Source organism: Ictalurus punctatus, chromosome 17, assembly GCF_001660625.3.
Source record: "Ictalurus punctatus breed USDA103 chromosome 17, Coco_2.0, whole genome shotgun sequence".
NCBI lineage: Eukaryota > Metazoa > Chordata > Actinopteri > Siluriformes > Ictaluridae > Ictalurus > Ictalurus punctatus.
The window spans coordinates 21,178,395-21,198,392 of NC_030432.2; the positions used below are offsets into that span (position 1 = coordinate 21,178,395).

The window sequence follows — 19,998 nt, forward strand, 5'->3', positions numbered from 1 at the left end:
TTTTTATTTAATTTTTTTAATAATATATTAAAATGTGGCTTAATAAAATATAATAATAAATAAATATATTTGCATATAAATCATACATTATCATCATGGTTGCATTCATTTAATTATTTATTAACATGCACACGTAACCAGGGATTTGAGTGTTTTTTTTTTTGTTTTTTTTTAGATATTTGTTACAGCTATTTAGTTTGTTATTACATTCTTTGTATTTATATATATATATTTTTATTTCTCTCATTTAACATTATATTACAAATCGCTGATCATTTTCCAGGTTCATTTTCTGCCGGTTACGTGTGATTTCATGCTTGTTGGATGTGACGAGACTGAGCGACTCGTTCCTTAATTCCACTTCCCCTGTTCACTACCTGCCTTAAAAGAGCCATGAAGGATTTGGGGCCTGGTTTGGTTGTTTCTCTGAGAGCCAGCAGGGACGGCTGAAGTTTTTTTTTTAGCAATCCCGTCAGACGGGCAGGCAGGAAATCTCTGTCAAAGCGAGATTAGTGTGAAGTGTGAAGTTGTTGAGGGAGCTGCTGACCAAAGCTCTATCACTACCATGCTCAGGTGTTATTTTAAATATTTATTTATTTATTTTCCCCCACATGGCTATTAGATGAGGCAGATTCACAACCTGTTATGGCTCTTGAATAGAAGAAGTACAAGGTTGAGTTGCATATCCCTGGACATTGAGCGAGCGGTTTCTGAGTAATGAATCAGCTTCGTACTGCCAACGCTGATGAGTCAGAGTTTGACAGAAGCACAAGTTTAATTACTTCAGAGAAAGGCAATCAGCCTTGCCTTTTATGATCCCATACAGCCTGAGGTATGGCACCAAGGTTAAATACTGTAAGGAAGTAATAAAACATAACGGGATGGGGAAAGTCCTTCGTTGTGTAAAAAATTTCACCGGGTATGGCGTTTTAAATCTTTCCACATTCAGATCTGGAAATAAGTATAGAAATGTAGAACTTATTTTGTAAAAAAAAAAACAAAAAAACAAACAAACAAAACGATGTTCTGTTCTCACAATAAAATTCAAAGCGCTGTTTTTTTTATTGTTCTCACACACGCCTGCATGCTTTGTGGACATCTGGAGGATTCAAAGAAACAGCCACTAGATGGCGTGTCGGAGCCAAAACATCCCTGTCCGTCTGGTCTGTAACGTTTAGCGATTTTCCGCGCAGCAATGTTAAACATACTGATGAGCTCTGTCCGTCGTTAAAACATCACGCCGTCATCGTGATTGTTGTCATGGGCTGAATCGTAAAAAGAGTATTTACTAAATACAAACTAGACTCTACTAATCTAGAGGAAAAATCACAGTGTCACATGGTGCTATACAGACCCCACTATTTATGTTGGTATTGCACCACAAGGATGCATAGCGTTAATTCCAAATGACCGTGGCAGCCATTTTGTCTGCATATAGTTAAAGTCAAGTATAATCCAGTCAGTCGTCTTTGGAAATTAACTTATTTTCGAATGCATATCATGTTACTTACTTCACCTTAACACTAATTAGCTTGAAAATGAGCAAGAAATCGGTACTGTCTGGATATTTTGTTCTGAGGAAAGGATAAGAACATAGAGTCAACCTTAGCAGCTAGCAGGTTAGCTATTACCCTAGCTACAAAAGTTGCAATGGTACATTATCACTTTATGTTCGCTTAATAATTTCAATTTTAACTGATAGAATTCTGCAAGACAAGCATGTCTCTTGTGTTTTTAAACACAGAGAAGGGCAGAGTGACCGTTTGTTCAGCCTTGTTTGTCAAAAGTTTCGGGTTCGGCAAACCGAAGTTACGGTATTTAAGATGTCAAGGATACACCCCTCGAACCAAGGAACCGACGTGAAAGTCTCTTCTGTTCACGCAGATCTGGTGTTTGGGAAATGAGAGTCGGTTCCATATCAACCGCACAGTGGACGGTTCTACCTTCTCCACAGTGATCTCAGGTCTGGTCCCGGGCATCCGTTACGGCGTGGAGGTGGCAGCCAGTACCGGAGCTGGACCCGGAGTGAAGAGTGAGCTCACCCACTTCCAGCTGGGTGAGTCGAATCCGCCAATGCACCACACCTCACCTCACTACACTTCACTATACCACACTAGACCTCAGTACACCTCACCACACCTCACTATACCACACTACGCCTCACTACACCAAACCACACTTCACTACACCTCATCACACCTCACTATACCACACCACATTACACCACACCTCACCTCACTACAGCACACCACACCTAACTATACCACACTACGGCTCACTACACCACACCACACTACACCTCACTACACCTCACCTCACCACACCACAACTAACTATACCACACTACGCCTCACTACACCAAACCACACTTCACTACACCTCACTACACTACACCTCATCACACCACACTATACCACACTACGCCTCACTACACCAAACCACACTTCACTACACCTCACTACACTACACCTCATCACACCACACTATACCTCACCACATTACACCACACCTCACCTCACTACAGCACACCACACCTAACTATACCACACTACGGCTCACTACACCACACCACACTACACCTCACCTCACCACACCACAACTAACTATACCACACTACGCCTCACTACACCACACCACACTACGCCCCACTACACCACACCACACCTCACTACACCACACCACACCTCACTACACCACACTACACCTCACTACACCACACCTCACTACACCACACTACACCTCACTACACCACACTACACCACACTACACCTCACCACAAGTCACTATAACACACACCTCACCTCACTACACCTCACTATACCTCACTATACCACACCACACCTCACTTCACTACATCTCACTATACCACACTAAACCAGACCTCACCACACCTCACCTCACTACACCACACCTCACCACACCACACCACACCTCAACACACTTCTGATTTAGGGCTGAAGAGGGACTAACAGAGTCACAGCCTGATTCTGAACTAGCATCTGACAAAAAAAGAGAAAAAAGTCCCACTATATGATCTAGACTATTAAGTAGAAGTGTTTTAATTGATGAATTCTGAAGATGTAATACAGTTTGGTCAAGATATATTTGGCAAACAATATCATGTCATTCTTGGAGTTAAAAAAATGGGGGTAACTTGGGGTAAGTTAAATTTTTAATCGCATAGTGTTTCGGTCTGTCATGAAATATAACCCTGAACCTTCCAGCCTTTTTCCACTTTGGTACCAATAACGACTTAAATTGTTCTAAATTCACATCATTTTACTCTTTTGCATAAATTGTTCTTTGAAGCTCCTTAAATCTTATACTGAAAGTTTTTCCATTAATCTCCATTGTTGTAAACTTCCACTGCCAGCTTCCTTTGGAAAGCTCTAAGCGTTGACTTTTTTCCCTTCCAGAATGTGTGAAAGTGTCTAAAATAATACAATCGAAAATATATCCAGTGTTGATTGACAGCGTTTAATCTACTTCCATTAATGCTAAATGAATTAAAGTTGAGCCATTGCTGTGAAACAGTAAAATAACATTTTTACACTTGAAGTCAGAAGATAAAAGGTAAACTCCTGTTGAGATTTAAAATGACAGAAGAAAAGGATGAACCTCACACAGACACACACCTGCACAGTCAAGGGGACGTTTTACTGCTGTGTGCTTTGAAGTCTCTGACAGGTTGAGGGGAAATGACTTTTGGAGAAAGATGCTACAGTTTTTCTATCGCCGAGCAACATCAAAAACCCGCCATCCCCCCAATGACCTGCTCCAAACACACCAAGGAATATCAAGATACAACATGAAAGCCATTTTGACCAAAGATTTTACCAAGGAATATACAGAATCCTCCACTAATATTGGCACCCTTGGTAAATATGAGCAAAGGAAGATTTTCAGGCCACTCGAACCGTCCTCTTCACAGTGCGTTGAGACGATATAGACACACGTCCAATTCCAGGTCGATTCATAACATTTCCAGTTGACTGGAACTTCTTAATTATTGCCCTGATGGTGGAAATGGGCATTTTCAATGCTTGTGCTATTTTCTTATAGCCACGTCCCATTTTGTGAAGCTCAACCACCTTTTGCCGCACATCACAGCTATATTCCTTGTTCTTACCCATTGTTATGAATGACTAAGGGAATTTGGCCTGTATGTTACCTCATATTTATATCCCTATCGTGGTTGAACAATTTCCTGTTCCTAGTCACCCAGGTGTACTATAAAAAAAAAAAATTAAATATCAATGGGAATATACTTCAAATATATTTTTCTCATATGAGTTCATAGGGGTGCCAATAATAATTTTGCACACCTATATTTAACAAAGATATATATATTTTTTATAAACCTGTGTTGTGTTTGCAATTGTTTGATATCTATGAAGGAGTATTTTTGTGAATTTTTTTAAACAAAATATCAAAAGCTTAAACAATAAACAATAATCTTCTTTGCTCAACCCCCCCCCCCAAAAAAAAAAAAAAAAAAACAGCAGTAATGTAAAAAAAAAAGAAAACTATAAAGAACATTACCAATAAGTGCTAACATAGTGTTAATGTTTTTTTGTTTTTTTTTTGCTTTTTTTAAATCACCCTAGGAAACTAATAAATTGTAAGAAAATAGGCGCTGACTGGGGCAAAATAGACTGGGGCAGCCGATCAAAAATAGTACCACTTAACAAAAATAAATAAACGCGAACATCTGGGAATCAAATAATATCCCAGGTTTAAAGTCTGATTGCACATGGAGGGACAGGAGGACAAGAAGAATTAAGCATGTACACAAGAGGGACTACGATGATGCTTTGAGCACTTGGTTTTGAAGAGAAAAGTAAAGATTTTGCCTCGAGCTTCAAAACGTCTCTTAAATGATAAAAGTGACTAAAGAAAAAAAAAAACAGAACGTAGAGGGGGGAAGAAAAGAGAGTCGACGGGAAGAAATGTGTGCTGGGAAGGATGGGCCGAGCTCCTTTCATGTGGCGAGCGAGTGTGAGACACAAGCAGATGAAGCAGACGCTTTGTTGTCTGCTGTTTCTCCAGACATGCCAGGCATTTTTTAAAATTCTTCATAACAGGGGGAAAAAACCCCTCTGATCTGTAGACCAGGATTCCAAATTAGAGTTTAAATGACTCTTTCATTAATTAGAATTAAGCCTAATTAAAGAAGAAAAATTGAAGCGAATTAAATGTATTGAAATCGATGAACATCATCCAGTCCACAGTGTATGGAAAAACTTTTTTTTTTTTTTCCTGTCTTTTGATGTGCGTTCTTTGTTTCTGGTCCTCGTCACTGCTCCAGACTCCTCAGGGAAGATGACTCAGTCCGTAGTGGACCCAGACGACACGCTCTCTCAGCAGATCTCAGACGTGGTAAAGCAGCCAGCCTTCATCGCCGGGATCGGCGCGGCATGTTGGATCATCCTCATGGTGTTCAGCATCTGGCTGTACCGCCATCGCAAGAAAAGGAGCGGTCTGAGCACGAGCTACGCCGGCATTCGCAAAGGTACGGCAGCGAACTCGACGGCGACCTGTTCTGCACCGAATTTTTATTTCGAGCTACGTTACCGAATACGTTTAGGTATACTGTTTTAAAAGGAAAAAAACAAGTAAAAGAAAAGGTTAAATACTAAATGCAGCTCGTGTGTAGAAATAACACACCCTGAATGTTAGGGTGCTTTAACAAATATTACCCAGAATCACAATTCTTAGGGTCATACTTTCACATATATTTATTCACTGTTGATTGCTAGTTTATTTTTAACTTGCACACTAGCAGCTGATATAGATTGGTGCTGAACCTTAGCTAATTAAACAAACCAAAATGTTCAAACTGAGGGTCGTGTCTCCTGACATTCATCTGGTTAGGTGTAAAAAGTAAAAACAAGTGTGTCTAGAAAGCACAAAATCCACCAAGCATGGGGAAACACAGAGCCAGTGCTAATGAAATGATTAGTTAATTATATAAATCGGTCCCTCCAGGATTCGGCGATTTTGCGTTCGCAGAAATGAACGCAAAATCAAGCCGAGGAGATTTCGAACTTCAGAATTCGCGCAGATTTGGGCCAAGACATGTCATGTGACGTCATCACAGCATGCATTCAGCCAAAGCCCTCTTCGATTCACGTGAACGTGAGTACAGCTACAAGGTCTCATTTACGTTGGTACGTCACTGCGTAAGACGATGCGAAACAATTTCATGAAGTTCGAGTAGTTTTCCGCAAAAAAACGTTGCAAATTGCATCGCTTATTTTGATTAAAATCCACCGCAAAATCGAACATTTTTGCCCGCAACAATCACAAAAAAAGATTATCCTGTGTGCAGCCTGTGTTTATTATTTCTTTTTGTTGAAAATCTGCAACTCACGTGGCATTTATGCAGCTCTATAGCTCCGTAAAGCCAAAATACAGGCATTTTGATTCACTTCCTGCTTTCGAATCGATTCCGAGTCGAATCGCGTTCACGTCAGTACAGTTCACATGCTGTGTTTTCACTTCACTAAAGAAGTGCACCAAGGGGAGAACCCCCGATGATAGGGTTCTGTTCAAACACGGTTAACATCGCGAATGTGAAAGCACACTCCGACTCCTCTTTCTGTTGGAGTTAGACGAGTTTTCTGAAGCAGAAACAAACTCGACAGTGCCTCAAGACTGTGACTTCTTCAAACATCTTTAAATTCCTACATGTAAACCGATTATGTAGCTATTTCTCTTTACCATGAAATAACTTCCTTCATTATATTAAAGTGGTTAAAAGTTCAGCGCTGAAAAGAGTGAAAAAAGTCATCTTCGTGCCTCCCGTGTCCTTGCTCTGCCTCTTTTCAGTCCAGGTACAGTCTGTACTGCTACCTCTCAGTGTCCGATGAAGCATCATTGCTCTTTCATACCTCTTGCTTTCACTCGAGAGCTCGTGTACTCAGGAGATCGCACAATGGAGTTCTTCCCCCCCGATGTTGGCACTGAGCAGCAGGCACACTGTCTGAAGGACATTCAGCTAATGGAATGCGTATTGGCAGACTGGAGGCTGTGCTGAAAAAGAGAAGCGAGTCCGGCTATTCATTCGCATTAGCATTCACACAATCTGAAGGTTGACGTGCGCTCAACCTTTAGAACATGAACACTGTGACATTGGAAAGGATTCAGCTTTTGAAGTTCGGCAATCTTTTTTGTCTGTCCTTTCGCGTCGTGTCGGATCAGATTGGGCCTGGTTTAATATCCGATTTGATTTTAAGACGTATTCTTATATAAATTATTGCGATAAATTACTCTGCACCGGCGAAAAATTTTCCTCAAATTTCCTTAAATGGAGTCAGCTAAGATATGTTTGGTGTCTAATGTTTGCTTCTTTGGTTTCGTTATGAAGTTACAAAGCTAATGAAGCTAAAAAAAAAAAAAAACAACATACAGAACTCATCAAGTTCTTGTTTTGGAGACATGAACATCAACAACAACAAAAAACTTCACTCAGTAACACTGCAGGTGGCCATCTTTGTTTTGGTTTTTGGCTCCACCTTCCAAAGTTGAAGACAGAAACAGAAATCTGGAGTCAACGCACAGTATAAGATTTACATTTTTTGTAGCAGAATTGCTAAACATTTACAATTGTGTAGCCTTTAGCTGTAGCATTTAGCCATTTTTGAGCGGATCTTTGGCGATACAAGAACCCGAAAACTAGGAATCCCTTTCTATTTTTCTGTTAAAACAGTGCTCAGAGCAAACATGAATAAAATATTCACCGAAGGGGAAAGGATGCGGGACATCAAAGAAACATATTTACTTCAGCTAGCAGCTTTTTACAATTTTGCTCCAACCTTATCGTGGTTAACTTTGACCTTTTGAATTAACGAGCCTTGGTCTTGCGAGCCAAGAGGAAAACAGGTTGGTGGGGTTGTGATCTCTTTGGTGAGTAAAAATAAATAAGTAAATGGAGGAGCTGCCTACTATGGCACACATCTGGACCAAAAAACAGCTGTCTCGTCCACCGACATGCGTTTTTTTTTTCCTCTCTGCCTGCTAGGATTTTCTTCTAAGCAACATTGGTGATGTAGATACAGACCATCTCTGATATTTTCCAAACCGAAAGTCTTTTGATGTAGATATGAGATGATGTGAAAAGAAAAAGCAGTCGTTGTCACGTATACACGTGCACTAGAGTGAAACTCTCTTCTTCGCGTATCCTGGCTTGAGTAGGGTCAGCCTTGATACAGAAGTAAAGAGGGTTAAGGCAGTGCTGAGGCATGAACTCACAACCTTCTGGTCTTGTGTAAGATATACGCCAGACACAAACGTGTCTTGGCTGATTGGCTAAACGTGCTGGTTCTTTAATATTAAAAAATATATAGGTCACGTTTTGGACAAACTTTTGTGGGAAAGCAGCAAAACACTGGTATTTCCACCGAGTCCGCGGGCAAGTCTGATCTTGCATTCGAAGCTGAGGTTGAAAGTCAGGGTCTGGAAAGTCTCTTATGGCTAACACTCGCTGGCATGTGATGAAGCCACAAGGCTATAAGCGGCCTTCTTTGAACTGGAGGCGAGGAAACCCATGTGTGTCGAAACAAAGTAAAGGCTCACTGTAACCACATAAGACACGAGCAAGGTGTTGTGTGTGTGTGTGTGTGTGTGTGTGTGTGTTTATAAGCAGCATGGCCACCTATACTCCCCAAACTGTCATTACGCACGTGACATTCACTGAGCAGCTGAGACGGATTTATTTATTTATCGTCTTTCATCACAGCATTTCATACGCTCTGGGACGTATGGCAGGCGTCCGTCTCATCTCGCCTCGCCTCGTCTGTTTACCTCTGAACAGATAAATACGTATGATAACAGCATGAAAAAACGGCCACATCTATTACGGTGATCTTTCTGTACGCCGGGCTTTCTGTGCACCGGCAAACACACAGACAAATGGAGAAGAAAAAAAGGTGACATTTAAAGGCCAGGGCTCGGCATGCCGAGCGTAAATACGGAAGATAAGAGAAGGTGGAAGACGATATGATGTTCCGTCGTGTCGCAGTCAAAAAGCGTCTTTTTGGTATTGTAATTGCCAGTTTGTGTGGATTCACCATTTTACAGACTCGCAACCATGCCATAAAAGCTCTAATGCTCCGTCACCCGGTTTATGGCTTTGTTCGATGGTACTACAGATTATGGAAGATTAAAAATGAAGGATAACAGTTTTGTAACACTCAGGACTTTGTTTGCAGCATCATAAAAATGTAAATAATTGCACATAGGCACCGTTAAAGTCATATTACTAGCGTGGATTTCGGCCATTTTTGCTCGTTAAGTTCCTACACTAGTTCCATAGAATATACAGAAGTATTCATCTTTAAAGAAATTTTCAAGTTGATTTAATCCAATGCAACACCGTTTTCACTTGGTTATTTTATGCCTCGTGTATCGGGATCGAAGATTTCAACGACATTTACGCTTCTAGCTTTCAGATCGAAATCCGTTTACAATGCCTGACATTCCACGTTATTCCAAATGTACATTTCTGTACTGAAAGACTCTAAAGAAAGATTCTTTACGGTTCTTAGAGAAAGCCACCAACTTTTGGCAGTCTTGAATCTATGTCCATTCTAATGTGCTGTAAACAATGTTTAGTGAAATGTTTACTTGCTGACCTGATACACTGTGCAAAACAAGTCAAAAGTACGTTTTAAAAATGTGAATAAATGAATAAAATAACCGTAGGCGGAGTTTATGGCGAATAAGGAATAAAACACTCTGCACTGTAATCGGAAAATAATCAACGATGGGTTGGTGTGATGAAGTAGAGTGACTGTTATCACCCTGAAGTTTGTTATTTTCCTATAGCAGCACATCCTGAAGTTTTTATTCGGCAACGTCATGCCTTTTTTTTTTATCTGCTTATTGGTACATTTAATGTCGTGGAAAGTTCCGTGAAGCAAGTTACTTCCTGTTCTCACTTAAGTTATAGCAGCTATAAACCAGCTTCTCTTTTTTTTTCTGTCTCGTCATTAATAAGACGGACCACAGAGAAATTGTAAACTCGTCTGTCATGTAGATCTTACAGCTTTACCTCTGACACTGGAGACTCCTTCCATCAATATTAAATAAACATTTCCTCGTATAAAACTTCAGCGTATCAATGATTTATCTTTTTTTTTTGTTGTTGTTGAATAACTTTCATAAATATGCTTATAAAGTCCCTGGCCATACAATTAGCAGTTACGATAGAAACTGTAATGTCTTAGAACAGTGCATTAATACAAACCGAGCGATTTCTGGCTGCGCTAGTGTCCAGTCACCTTCTGACCAATCAGATTTGAGACTTCCACAGCGCTCAGCTGTAATTAATGGAAGAAGTAAATCTAAGGTGTATCTATATGATGGATATAACTGGTAGAGGGTGAACGTGGCCATGTAAACAATGAAGTATAATCTGTAATGGATAGATAAATCTGTGCTAGCTGTATAGAGTGTAGAAGACAGTGGCCATGTTGAGTGTAATATATTTTGGGTGGCTTGTCATGTGGATAAACCTCATCGAATACTCCCGAGACTCAAGATTCCTGAGTCAGGAAGACTCTGAGATCTTTATCGGTACAGTCAGTATTATGCCAGGTTTTCTACGTGCTGCGTCAATAACGGCACGTTTTGCAATCTTCTTTTCTTCCATGTTCTGACCTCCGGATCTGCAGTGCCTTCATTCACCTTCACGCCTACTGGTAAGCGCTGTTATTCCTTCTGTATTGTAAAAGCCCCAGCTACTAAAGACGTGGTCGGAGTTAACAAGCAGCACACCGTGCATGTTATCTCGGCCTTCTTTAGAGAGCAGTGTTGCTTTTTCAGATTCAGAGCGTCACTGCTCTATGTCCACTTCACTCCCTTCACATATCTGCTAGTTCTCCTAACTCCTCACCAGACTCCCGACAGAGGAATCACACAGGACATCAAGAGACAGCAGCCCAGCTCAGTAAGCCATGTTCTCTGGTTAAAAATACATCTCCCTACAAGAAAGAGCACGAGTCTGGAGCTTTTCACGCAGCCCTCAAAGGCGGCTTTGGGAGTCCGCCGAGCCTCTCTGAATCCGCTTCGCTCAAGAAAGCTGTTAAACAGCGACAAGAATGGATCAAAGCTACTCCGGTTGGCTCTGCGTCTCAGCTCGGTTCTGACGAGGTGACAGCAGAGTTCTCGTGGCCCAATTAGACAAAAAAAAAAAACGTCCGTCACTTATTGCAAGCCAGAAGAACAGGGCCAGCTTTCACACCCTCCTTCCGCCGCTCGCTGTTTGAAGTAGTTTCGTTTCACAATAATCAACCTCCCATTGACGTGCCGGTATAAAAAAAAAAAAAAGTAAAAAAGAGAAGGAAAAGGAGACTGATTGGATTGAACCTTTTTTTCTGCATGAATGGAAATGGATCTCGATTGCGATCAGTGACACTCTGCCAAGCTTTAAGTGAAACCCCAGGTTCTGCTAGTGGAGCGTTGCCAAACACTTAGCTGCCAAAGCTAACCACCCGAATATTGCCTCCTGAATCAGTATTCACAGATCTGAAAATGTCCCGTATTGGCGCTAAACAGTACAGGATTGCAGGCCAAAATGTGTCTGCTGTAGTATATAATACAGGACATTATCTGTTTGAACTGCGATCCAGCTCGCTGGGGAAAACGAGCGGCATGGAGTGCGAGTTGTTGTGAGACAGGACTGAGGGTCGGGGGGTTTATCTTTGCTAGTCACACTGTAAGGTGGATGCTAAAGCGGCGTGCCCAAAGTGCCAGCACACAAAGCAGGGAGTGACTCAGACTTCTGGCAACACCCAGACGTTTAATTAGCTTGCTTGCTAAAGTCCAGAAAATTGCCTCGTGCTTGCCAGCGTTTCGACATTTACCGTTACTTATTCAAATCAGCGCCTGCTTCATTGACATCCTTCCTTATAGTTGTTTTTTTTACTTCTTTTGCAGTTTCCTATCAAAGAGGAGGAGAAGCTGTGAGCAGCGCTGGCAGGTGAGTCGTAATGTTTCATATCTCATAGCCATACACAGTACATATGGGTGACGAATTAAAGGAACATAGAGAAAGAACACAAAAGTGTGTTAGTAAGCAGGGTTTTGGGTCACCACCAGAACCTCATTGATTTCTACGGCTGTGACTGTGGAACTGTGGAGAAATGTTTAACACATCGCTTAAAAAAATCGTGAAGCCATACGTGTTCGGTTTGGTGAGCGCGAAGGCCGTAGCATACGATTTCGCATCATTTCCATCCTTGCCGAACCATCCGGTGAGCCCTTGTGCCCTGTGGATGCGGGAGGCGGAGTCAGTCTGGAACAGACCACACCCATGAAGGTAGAACTGTTTCATCAAAGGATCAAGGTGATCGGTCAGAAGAACTGCAGAATTGATTTTCTTCCCAAATTATGTGAAGAAAAAAACAAAAACACCTGCTACTGCATAACAAAGCACGCCCGCTTGGTTTTCCCTTCAGTTTGTACATAAATGTTGCACAAACCACACAAAACAGTGAACGTCTCGGTTCACAGTAAATAACTGAACTGATTCGTGTTCTAATAATGAATGAAATTACTCAACAAATCTGGACGAACAAGAACAGTGTGGTTGGATTTCATTTACTACGCTGAAAGGTATGTAAATGTGCAAGTTAGGAATGTAAGAACGTATCATTTATTTTGGTGATAAATTTAAATTTGTCAAATAGCTCGTACTAATTGGAATCCACACCGGACTCACTCACTGTACACTAAAGTGTAATTGCTTGTGTAGGGCACAAGGAGGCAATCTTGGGTTTAGAAAGATGTTGTGCATGCTGAAGATGGAGTGCCTTCTTGTACAACAAAGCTAGAAGAAATCAGAGACAAAAAGAGGCTCGTCTCTTCCCACCTCCATATTGCTCTTGCGCGTTAATGCACAATAATTTCCTCGGGTCTCGGCTTTCACAATGAAACAGGGACACGAAAACCTGGAAGAACACTCTATTCCAAACTCAAGCCCGGTGTTGCTCGTCAGTGCGCCGTCCTTGTCCTTGTGGGCGTGTTTCCCTTTTGTCTAGAGTCAAATATCTTGAACATGATATTCTTTTTGAAATCTCTAACATAAATTCACGTGATAGCGGTAGTGAAATACAATCCAGGGCAGTCGGAACAAGAGGACAAAGATTTCACGGCCTTGAACGTTGATGTTCTGGTGTTCGAAGCCTTCTCCTTATTAAGTCTTTTTTGTTTTTTGTTTTCTTTCCTCGTCTTCAGCTTTGACCTTGTAAAAGTCCTCCTTTTTTTTTTTAAAGTAGCGAATATTTTATTGTCAGTTCCGGTGACATGCGTCCATAGACCTCCATTTTCATTCGCTGTCCAACACTTTATTGATCTTGATAGAGCACTAGGACAGTTCATTCAGGAAATAGGGCTGGGCTATATTATGATATCCGTACGTGATATAATATCATCATGCAACACGCTTATCACAAGTATTGCGATTTTCATCAAGTGTCATTTGCTTTTCTTTTTTTCCCCCTTTCCTTTTCTTCGTACAAAATACTTCACTCTTTACCAGCGAGCCCTCAACAAAATGTGCATGACCTGATCAATATTACAAAACCAAGATGTGCTTTATCAAGAATTTTTGTGTTTATTTGGCTCGCATCGTCGTGTCCTAAAAAAAAAAAAAAAAAAAAAAGCGAAATTCTGTTGTTAAATTTACTTCTTATCATGTAGAACATTCTAGATGGGGTTCATGCTTTAACGCATGTCGATTCAAATAAAAATACAGCATCACAGATGGGCTCGCGAATTGGCGTGTGGATTAAAAAAAAAGTTCAAATGGAAACAAAAATGCAAGTGTTCTTGTGTCATAAAATCGAAGAGCCTATCACGTTCCGATATGCAAATGAGCACCAAATGAGCATTTCCAGTTTGCGTGATAATATTTCCCCATAAGAATAGAAGTTATTACGTGATCTTTCCTCAGGGTCATATGATATTTTCTTTACTTTGAATGCACTTTATGCATATTAATATGGTAATATGACCTTTGGTGGCTTGAACAGTCTGCTGGTTGTGTGTGTACAGGCCTGGATTGTTGAACATTAGCGACTCGGCTACCCAGCCCTGGCTAGCGGACACATGGCCCAACAACTGCTCCAATCAGAACGACTGCAGCATCAACTGCTGCACCGCGGGCAACGGCAACAGTGACAGCAACCTGGCCACCTACAGCCGCCCTGGTGAGTCAGCGTTGAACAGGAAGCTATATGTGTGTGTGTGTGTGTGTGTGTGTTTGCATGTTGAAGGTTGAAGCAGGACTGTTTTAGATAGAGAATAAAAAAGGTAGCCCTGGCCCGGTCCTTATGGGGTCTGCTCTGCCAGCTAATCAAATTTGCCATCTGATTTCCATACTGTTGTTGTAGCTTCTAAATGCAATTTCCCCTAAGTGCTTCCTTATTTAGGAAACAGGGAGCAGTTGCAGAGGTCAAAGAGAGTGTGTGTGTGTGTGTGTGTGTGTGTGTGTGTGTGTGTGTGTGTGTGTGTGTGTGTGTGTGTGTGTATACCTACTGTATGTCCGAGAGTGAGGGTGATGGCGGAAAAATAAGTTATATAAAAAGCCAGAGTGTGCAGAAAGAGAGATGAAGCCCTTCCAGGTGATTTATTTTATTATTTATTTATTTATTTTTTTGCACGTGTCAGCAAGAGCTGGGTGAAATAGCAAAAGGAGAAACCATTTTTAGCAGGAAAACGGAGAAGATCAAGGTAGGGCGAGTGAAGTTGATTAAACGTGTGACTTGAGACAATGGGATTGTAGAGAAATGGCATATTCAGCTTGTGAACTAATGAGCGTCATTAGGGTACAAACACCGCAGGTACAATCACAGCGTACCGTATCAGGAGTGTGAATTTCCCTCGTTCCAATAATACGATACAAAACGATTAACAAATCAATACACTTCAATTTACTACCGATCGGTTGCGAATTGGTTCATCAGCGATACGATTCAATTCGATTCAGGTTCATTGAATCAGTTCGGTTAAATTGAAGTCTTCAGGGCAGAGGAGTTTACGCTTCTTTGCGGTTTCTCGGTAACACGACAAGCTGCGTTTTGTGTCTTTGTCAACCTCAAGAGTGAGGAGGGAAAGAGAGGCTGGTGAGGGAACGCGTGAGAACAGGAACTTCCTTGTTTCGTGAACATTCCAGAGCATTAAACGTACCTATAAACGGATGAAAAAATGACGTCCGTTCCTGTAATAAAGAAATAACAGTAATTGTTGGCAAGCTGCTGTGGTATAAGAGGAATAAAACGCTTGAGGATATGATGTTATAGGAAAACATTCCACAACACTCCGATCCCGTTTACACTAGTGCGTTCTTGTTTTAAAAGGCATAACTGTTGCTACGGTTATGCCTGTCGTCTACACTACACTACTCCGGCGTTTTCCACGCTCGGAAACGGAGACTTTTGGAGACGCTGAAGACCCCGTTTTAGTTTGAAACGCAGACCAAAACGCAGACTTTTGAAAACAAAGGCGTGGCTTCGCCCACATTCGCTCCCTGATTGGGTCTTCTGGATCGTCACGTATCCTTCCCTGATACGTCAAGCCGTCAAGTATGACCGTTATGCTACCTCGATCGCATACACAACAACGCGGAGACCGAACTGCAAGCTTTGCTGGCTTTGTTGTCATTCTTAGCAGCCATTGTGCAGTTAAATTCTGTATTTTATAATACCGCAGCTGCCTACATGCACAAGAGGCAAGCTACGATTAGAGCGATCGGCAACAAATCTCATTTCGAGCGGCGTAAGCCCTACATGGAACGCCGGTTTGGACTAGCAACCAACTTCCTGTTTACACTTGTATGCGTGCATATGCCCAGTGTGCATGAATGCGTAGTGTGGACGGAGATCGTTTCTGAAACATGGCGTAAAAAAGCCAGCGTGGTAATACTAGTGTTTACTAGTGTAAACAGGGCCTTCATGTAACTGTAAATGGATAAAAAGTATGACGAGTCATTTTTTTACCTTCTTCACCACCCTGTCTCTTCCAGTGTGCGTAAACCGCGGCGTGTGCACCAAAGTATTCGCTTTTAACCATTTTTTAAATTTGATTTCGAGCCCAGTATATCAAGGTGTGTATATCGATGCAGCCATGTCGAACTAGTTTCTCCTTACATCCCTATAATATATTTGTAGTAACGTTCACAACATATAGAAATGTGTGATTTAAACGGTTGTCCATGGAGCTTTGGGCTCCACCCGAAGGCTGGTATGGATTTAGATTTTGGCTCAAATGAGACAGAAAACTTTAGAAATGCTTTTGGTGTGAACTGAAATGCTGAAATGCTAGACAGCAGTGACAAACGTTGCTTATACATTGCTGAAACGTTGCTGAAACATTCCTCTTTTTGTACCACGTTCATAAGCATTTACTGGGCTATGTTTTCACAGACACAGTTTAGTCCAGGCATTAAAACCCAAAAGCACTTCACTGCACGCCTAATCCGCTCTTTTTATGAGGTGTGTGTTTTACTGCTAACTCAAGCTTTTATCCGAATCACCTTTTTTAAAAGGGAGGAAGGATAAATGCCATGGCCACTCACAGCATGACAGCGTGAAAGCTTGCCAGCCTCTCGCCTGGCTCACCTAAAGCACTAAAACCCTTAGGAAATTAACTGGCTCTGAGACATCTCCCAAAAGGCCACTCGATAGGGCTAGTTTTTGTTAAGGACCTAGTTTTTTGGTCCCCCCCCTACGTCTACTTTCGAAGTGCTGCAATATCCCTCGTCCTGACAGAAACGAGAGCCGATCCCAAAATCCAACTGACAGCAGCCGTGTGGTATTTACTGCCGAGCTCCGAGCTCTGATCCTGGGCAGGATTTGAATATTTTATGAGCGAGGGGAAAATTGGATCTGTCAGAAGGGTTTTTTTTTTTTTTTTTTTTTTTTGTACAGTTCTGCTCCTTTCCGGAAGGTTTTGATTTGGACGGGATGCAACACGCGGCTTGATGAGAAGAGCTGTCTCCTTGAGAAAGGCACAGCTTCAGATAGCACATTTGGCACGGCTTATGAGGAAGCGGATATGCTAAAGCACCACGATGAAAAGAATTCAATACAGTAGCAGCTGCAAAGTTTTTAAATCTTCGGATGTGATGATTCCTGGGAAGTTCAGAAATAATGTCCCAGCACAGGTCTCATCTAAAGCAGCTTTAACTGCTAAACATGTCATCGCTAAGAATTGTTAGAGCGGATTTTTACACACTTTGACCCAACCAAAGTTTTCAGCTCCTACGGTAATGTAATCATTTTTAAGAACACCACTTCAATCCCTAAATCGTTCCTCTGCCTAAAGGTCTGCTTGGTGTAAAGATCACAGATCGGATGTGCTTTTGTGATGTACTAGGTCACATTTTAGCAGTCTTAACATCTGACTTTCCAGCTAGACCAACAGCAAAGTCTGGTGCAACAGTGTTAAATTTATGCTCTTAGTATGTGGAGTAAAGCGTAGAAGTATAAAACAAGCCCTGCAGTCTCAATTCCTAATCATTGCAGACTTAAGATATTTCTTGTTAGCGAAATGCGTGTCGTATATTTGACCCATTAAAGAACTCCAAAAAAATCTTTCAATCTTAAAGTCGAGCAAATTACCCTCTAGTCACTACGCCACCCTCGCTAGCATCTCAGCAGCCTCTCGTATCTGAAGTTGAAAACTTAAGCCCGTGTTAGACAGATCTCTCCCCCTCTCCGTTCATCCAGCCGACTGCATCGCTAACTACAGTCAGATGGACAGCAAACCCACCAACCTCCTAGTGCCGGACTCGTCCCTCTACGGAGACGTTGACCTCTCCAACAAGATCAACGAGATGAAAACGTTCAACAGCCCCAACCTGAAGGATGGGCGATTGGTTGGGCCTGCGGGCCAGCCCACGCCTTACGCCACCACCCAGCTCATTCAGTCCAGCCTGGGTACCAACCACGTGGGCAGCGCGGACCTCAACGAGAAACAGAACTGGAAGGGCAGCCAGGGGACACCTCAGAAACAACAGGAAGTGACCTCACAGCTGCAGTACAGCATCATGGAGCAGAACAAGCTGAACAAGGGTGAGTTTGGCGTAGGGGCGTAGAAGGGCAGGGGTGGTGGTGGTGGGGAGGGGGGCGGAAAAGAGACACCCGACAGACCCCCCCTTCCCTCCTGAAAGGCCTTCATGCCGTCAGTCCAGAGCTTCATTATCTGTGATTGATATGTGCAGTTGAGCGCTAACTGCTTTCTTCATGAGTCAGGTTCCCATTATTTTATTCTTATCCTGGCATTCCGTATGTCAAGAGCATCTTTTTTTTTTTTTTTAAAGGAAAACAAAAACATTCTTCAGCCTTTTAAGCATCTTCATTTACTTCCAGTTGCACTTTTTTCTCCACTTTCCACCTTCTTTGAATTTCTTTCTGCACTTTCCCTCTCTAGGTACACGTGTGACTAATCCAAGCTTGGCTTTCACAGTTTCTCTTCATTTGTTTTTTTCACGCTCGTGAAAATACGAGCTTGCTCTGGGGTATTAGCTGTCTTTCCAACGCTGTAGTCATAGCGTTAAGATTACCATCTAAACACGGTGGAGTAATTTAACCTAAAACATTTTTATGGGATCTTTTGTATGATGGCAGATTACATAAACTTGAACGGACAAGCGAAACATTTTTGCTTTTGATGATAATGGGGCGTTTTGCATGGAGCTAACAGCATGCACTATTTCGGTCACCTTATGACCCTGCTCCTGTGGGTCATGTGATCTATTTGCACATACTGTATGTAGTCAAACAAACCAAAAAACTAAAGATCCAAACAAAGTTAACTAATCAAGGTGAGTCTGAATGAAATGAATGTCCACCTGACTGGTTAATTGTTTGTGTGAAGAAAGTTAGGCATTTTAAATGACAAAAAAGCAAAAGCAAGGAATTCAAGGGCAGGGTTTTGGATTTGCCATTCCTTTTTGTACCATCTTTAAAACTTAGTGTAGGTTTCACTGATATGGAAAAACAGGCCATTACACACATGCCAAAACCCCCAAACTAATGTTAGCTATTGGTACACTAGCACTGGTACACCAGATGTGCTTTGGATTACTTTAGGATGCATTCAAACAGTTCATTCAGAATCTGCAATCCGAATGAATTCATTCAGATTGACCAAAATTTTTTGCATGTAAGCACAGCCATTCATTATGTTATGCTTCATGCTAAGCCTCAGACCACTACAGAAGCGGAGACCCCGGCATGCCAGCCACCATCCCGTATAACCAAGCGCCTGATCCCAATCCCAACGCCGGCACGTACAGCAGCTCCGACCGCGGCAGCAGCACATCCGGTAAGAGACTCGCGCACACATGGGAAGGCATGTATAAACTGTGTAACTACAACTAAAAAAAAAATTGTAGCGATATCTGTGTGACTCCAGATAAGATACAGTAAGTTTCTTACAGCTCAGGAAAAAAAATAAACTCCCCGGACCCCCATTGGTTTAGTTTAGAGCTCGGTTGGTTTTATAGAGGCATTTGATAATACCTTGCGGCAGATGGTACATTTTGGTCTACCATCAGTGTTCTCAATAAAACGAACGCAATGTAGTCATCAACATATTGTAAACTTGTTGATTCGTTTTTAACTTCCTTATGAATTGCTTATATTTTTTAATTTGTCCATGGGTGCATTTATATATCTAGCTCAGTTTCTTAGTACAGTACGTGCATATACAATATGATGTTCCTGGTGGCTCACGTCAGTCATTTCATTTGTATTTATATTTATTTATCTACTTTCTCACACGCTGTAATCTTACTATCATGCTGCCGAAACGCTTTCATTTCCCCATGAGAGGTTAAGAGATGAGATTATCGCTGAGATGTTGTGTGTATTGTCCATATTTGTACTACAATAAGTACATATAACAGTATGTCTCATTGGAAGCATCTGATATAGACGTTAAAAGTTTTTTTATAGAATACCCCACTCCCCCAATTAAATAGAATGATCA

The 19,998-nt window shown here is 41.7% G+C and overlaps 1 protein-coding gene across 11 annotated transcripts in view; it reads left to right on the forward strand.

Annotated features, from left to right (window-relative positions):
- The window catches only part of robo1 (roundabout, axon guidance receptor, homolog 1 (Drosophila)), a 262,707-nt gene that overhangs the window by 233,518 nt on the left and 9,191 nt on the right, over positions 1-19,998 (forward strand). For 5 of the 11 annotated variants that reach the window (XM_047161471.2, XM_017490568.3, XM_047161470.2 and 2 more), the window contains 7 exons: positions 1,885-2,056; positions 5,309-5,512; positions 10,677-10,703; positions 11,941-11,983; positions 14,059-14,213; positions 17,733-18,077; positions 19,210-19,332. In XM_047161471.2, the coding sequence (XP_047017427.1) occupies positions 1,885-2,056; positions 5,309-5,512; positions 10,677-10,703; positions 11,941-11,983; positions 14,059-14,213; positions 17,733-18,077; positions 19,210-19,332 (1,069 nt within the window). The remainder of the gene's footprint in view (positions 1-1,884; positions 2,057-5,308; positions 5,513-10,676; positions 10,704-11,940; positions 11,984-14,058; positions 14,214-17,732; positions 18,078-19,209; positions 19,333-19,998) is intronic. The other 6 variants (XM_053687578.1, XM_053687579.1, XM_017490570.3 and 3 more) reach the window with 4 other exon arrangements.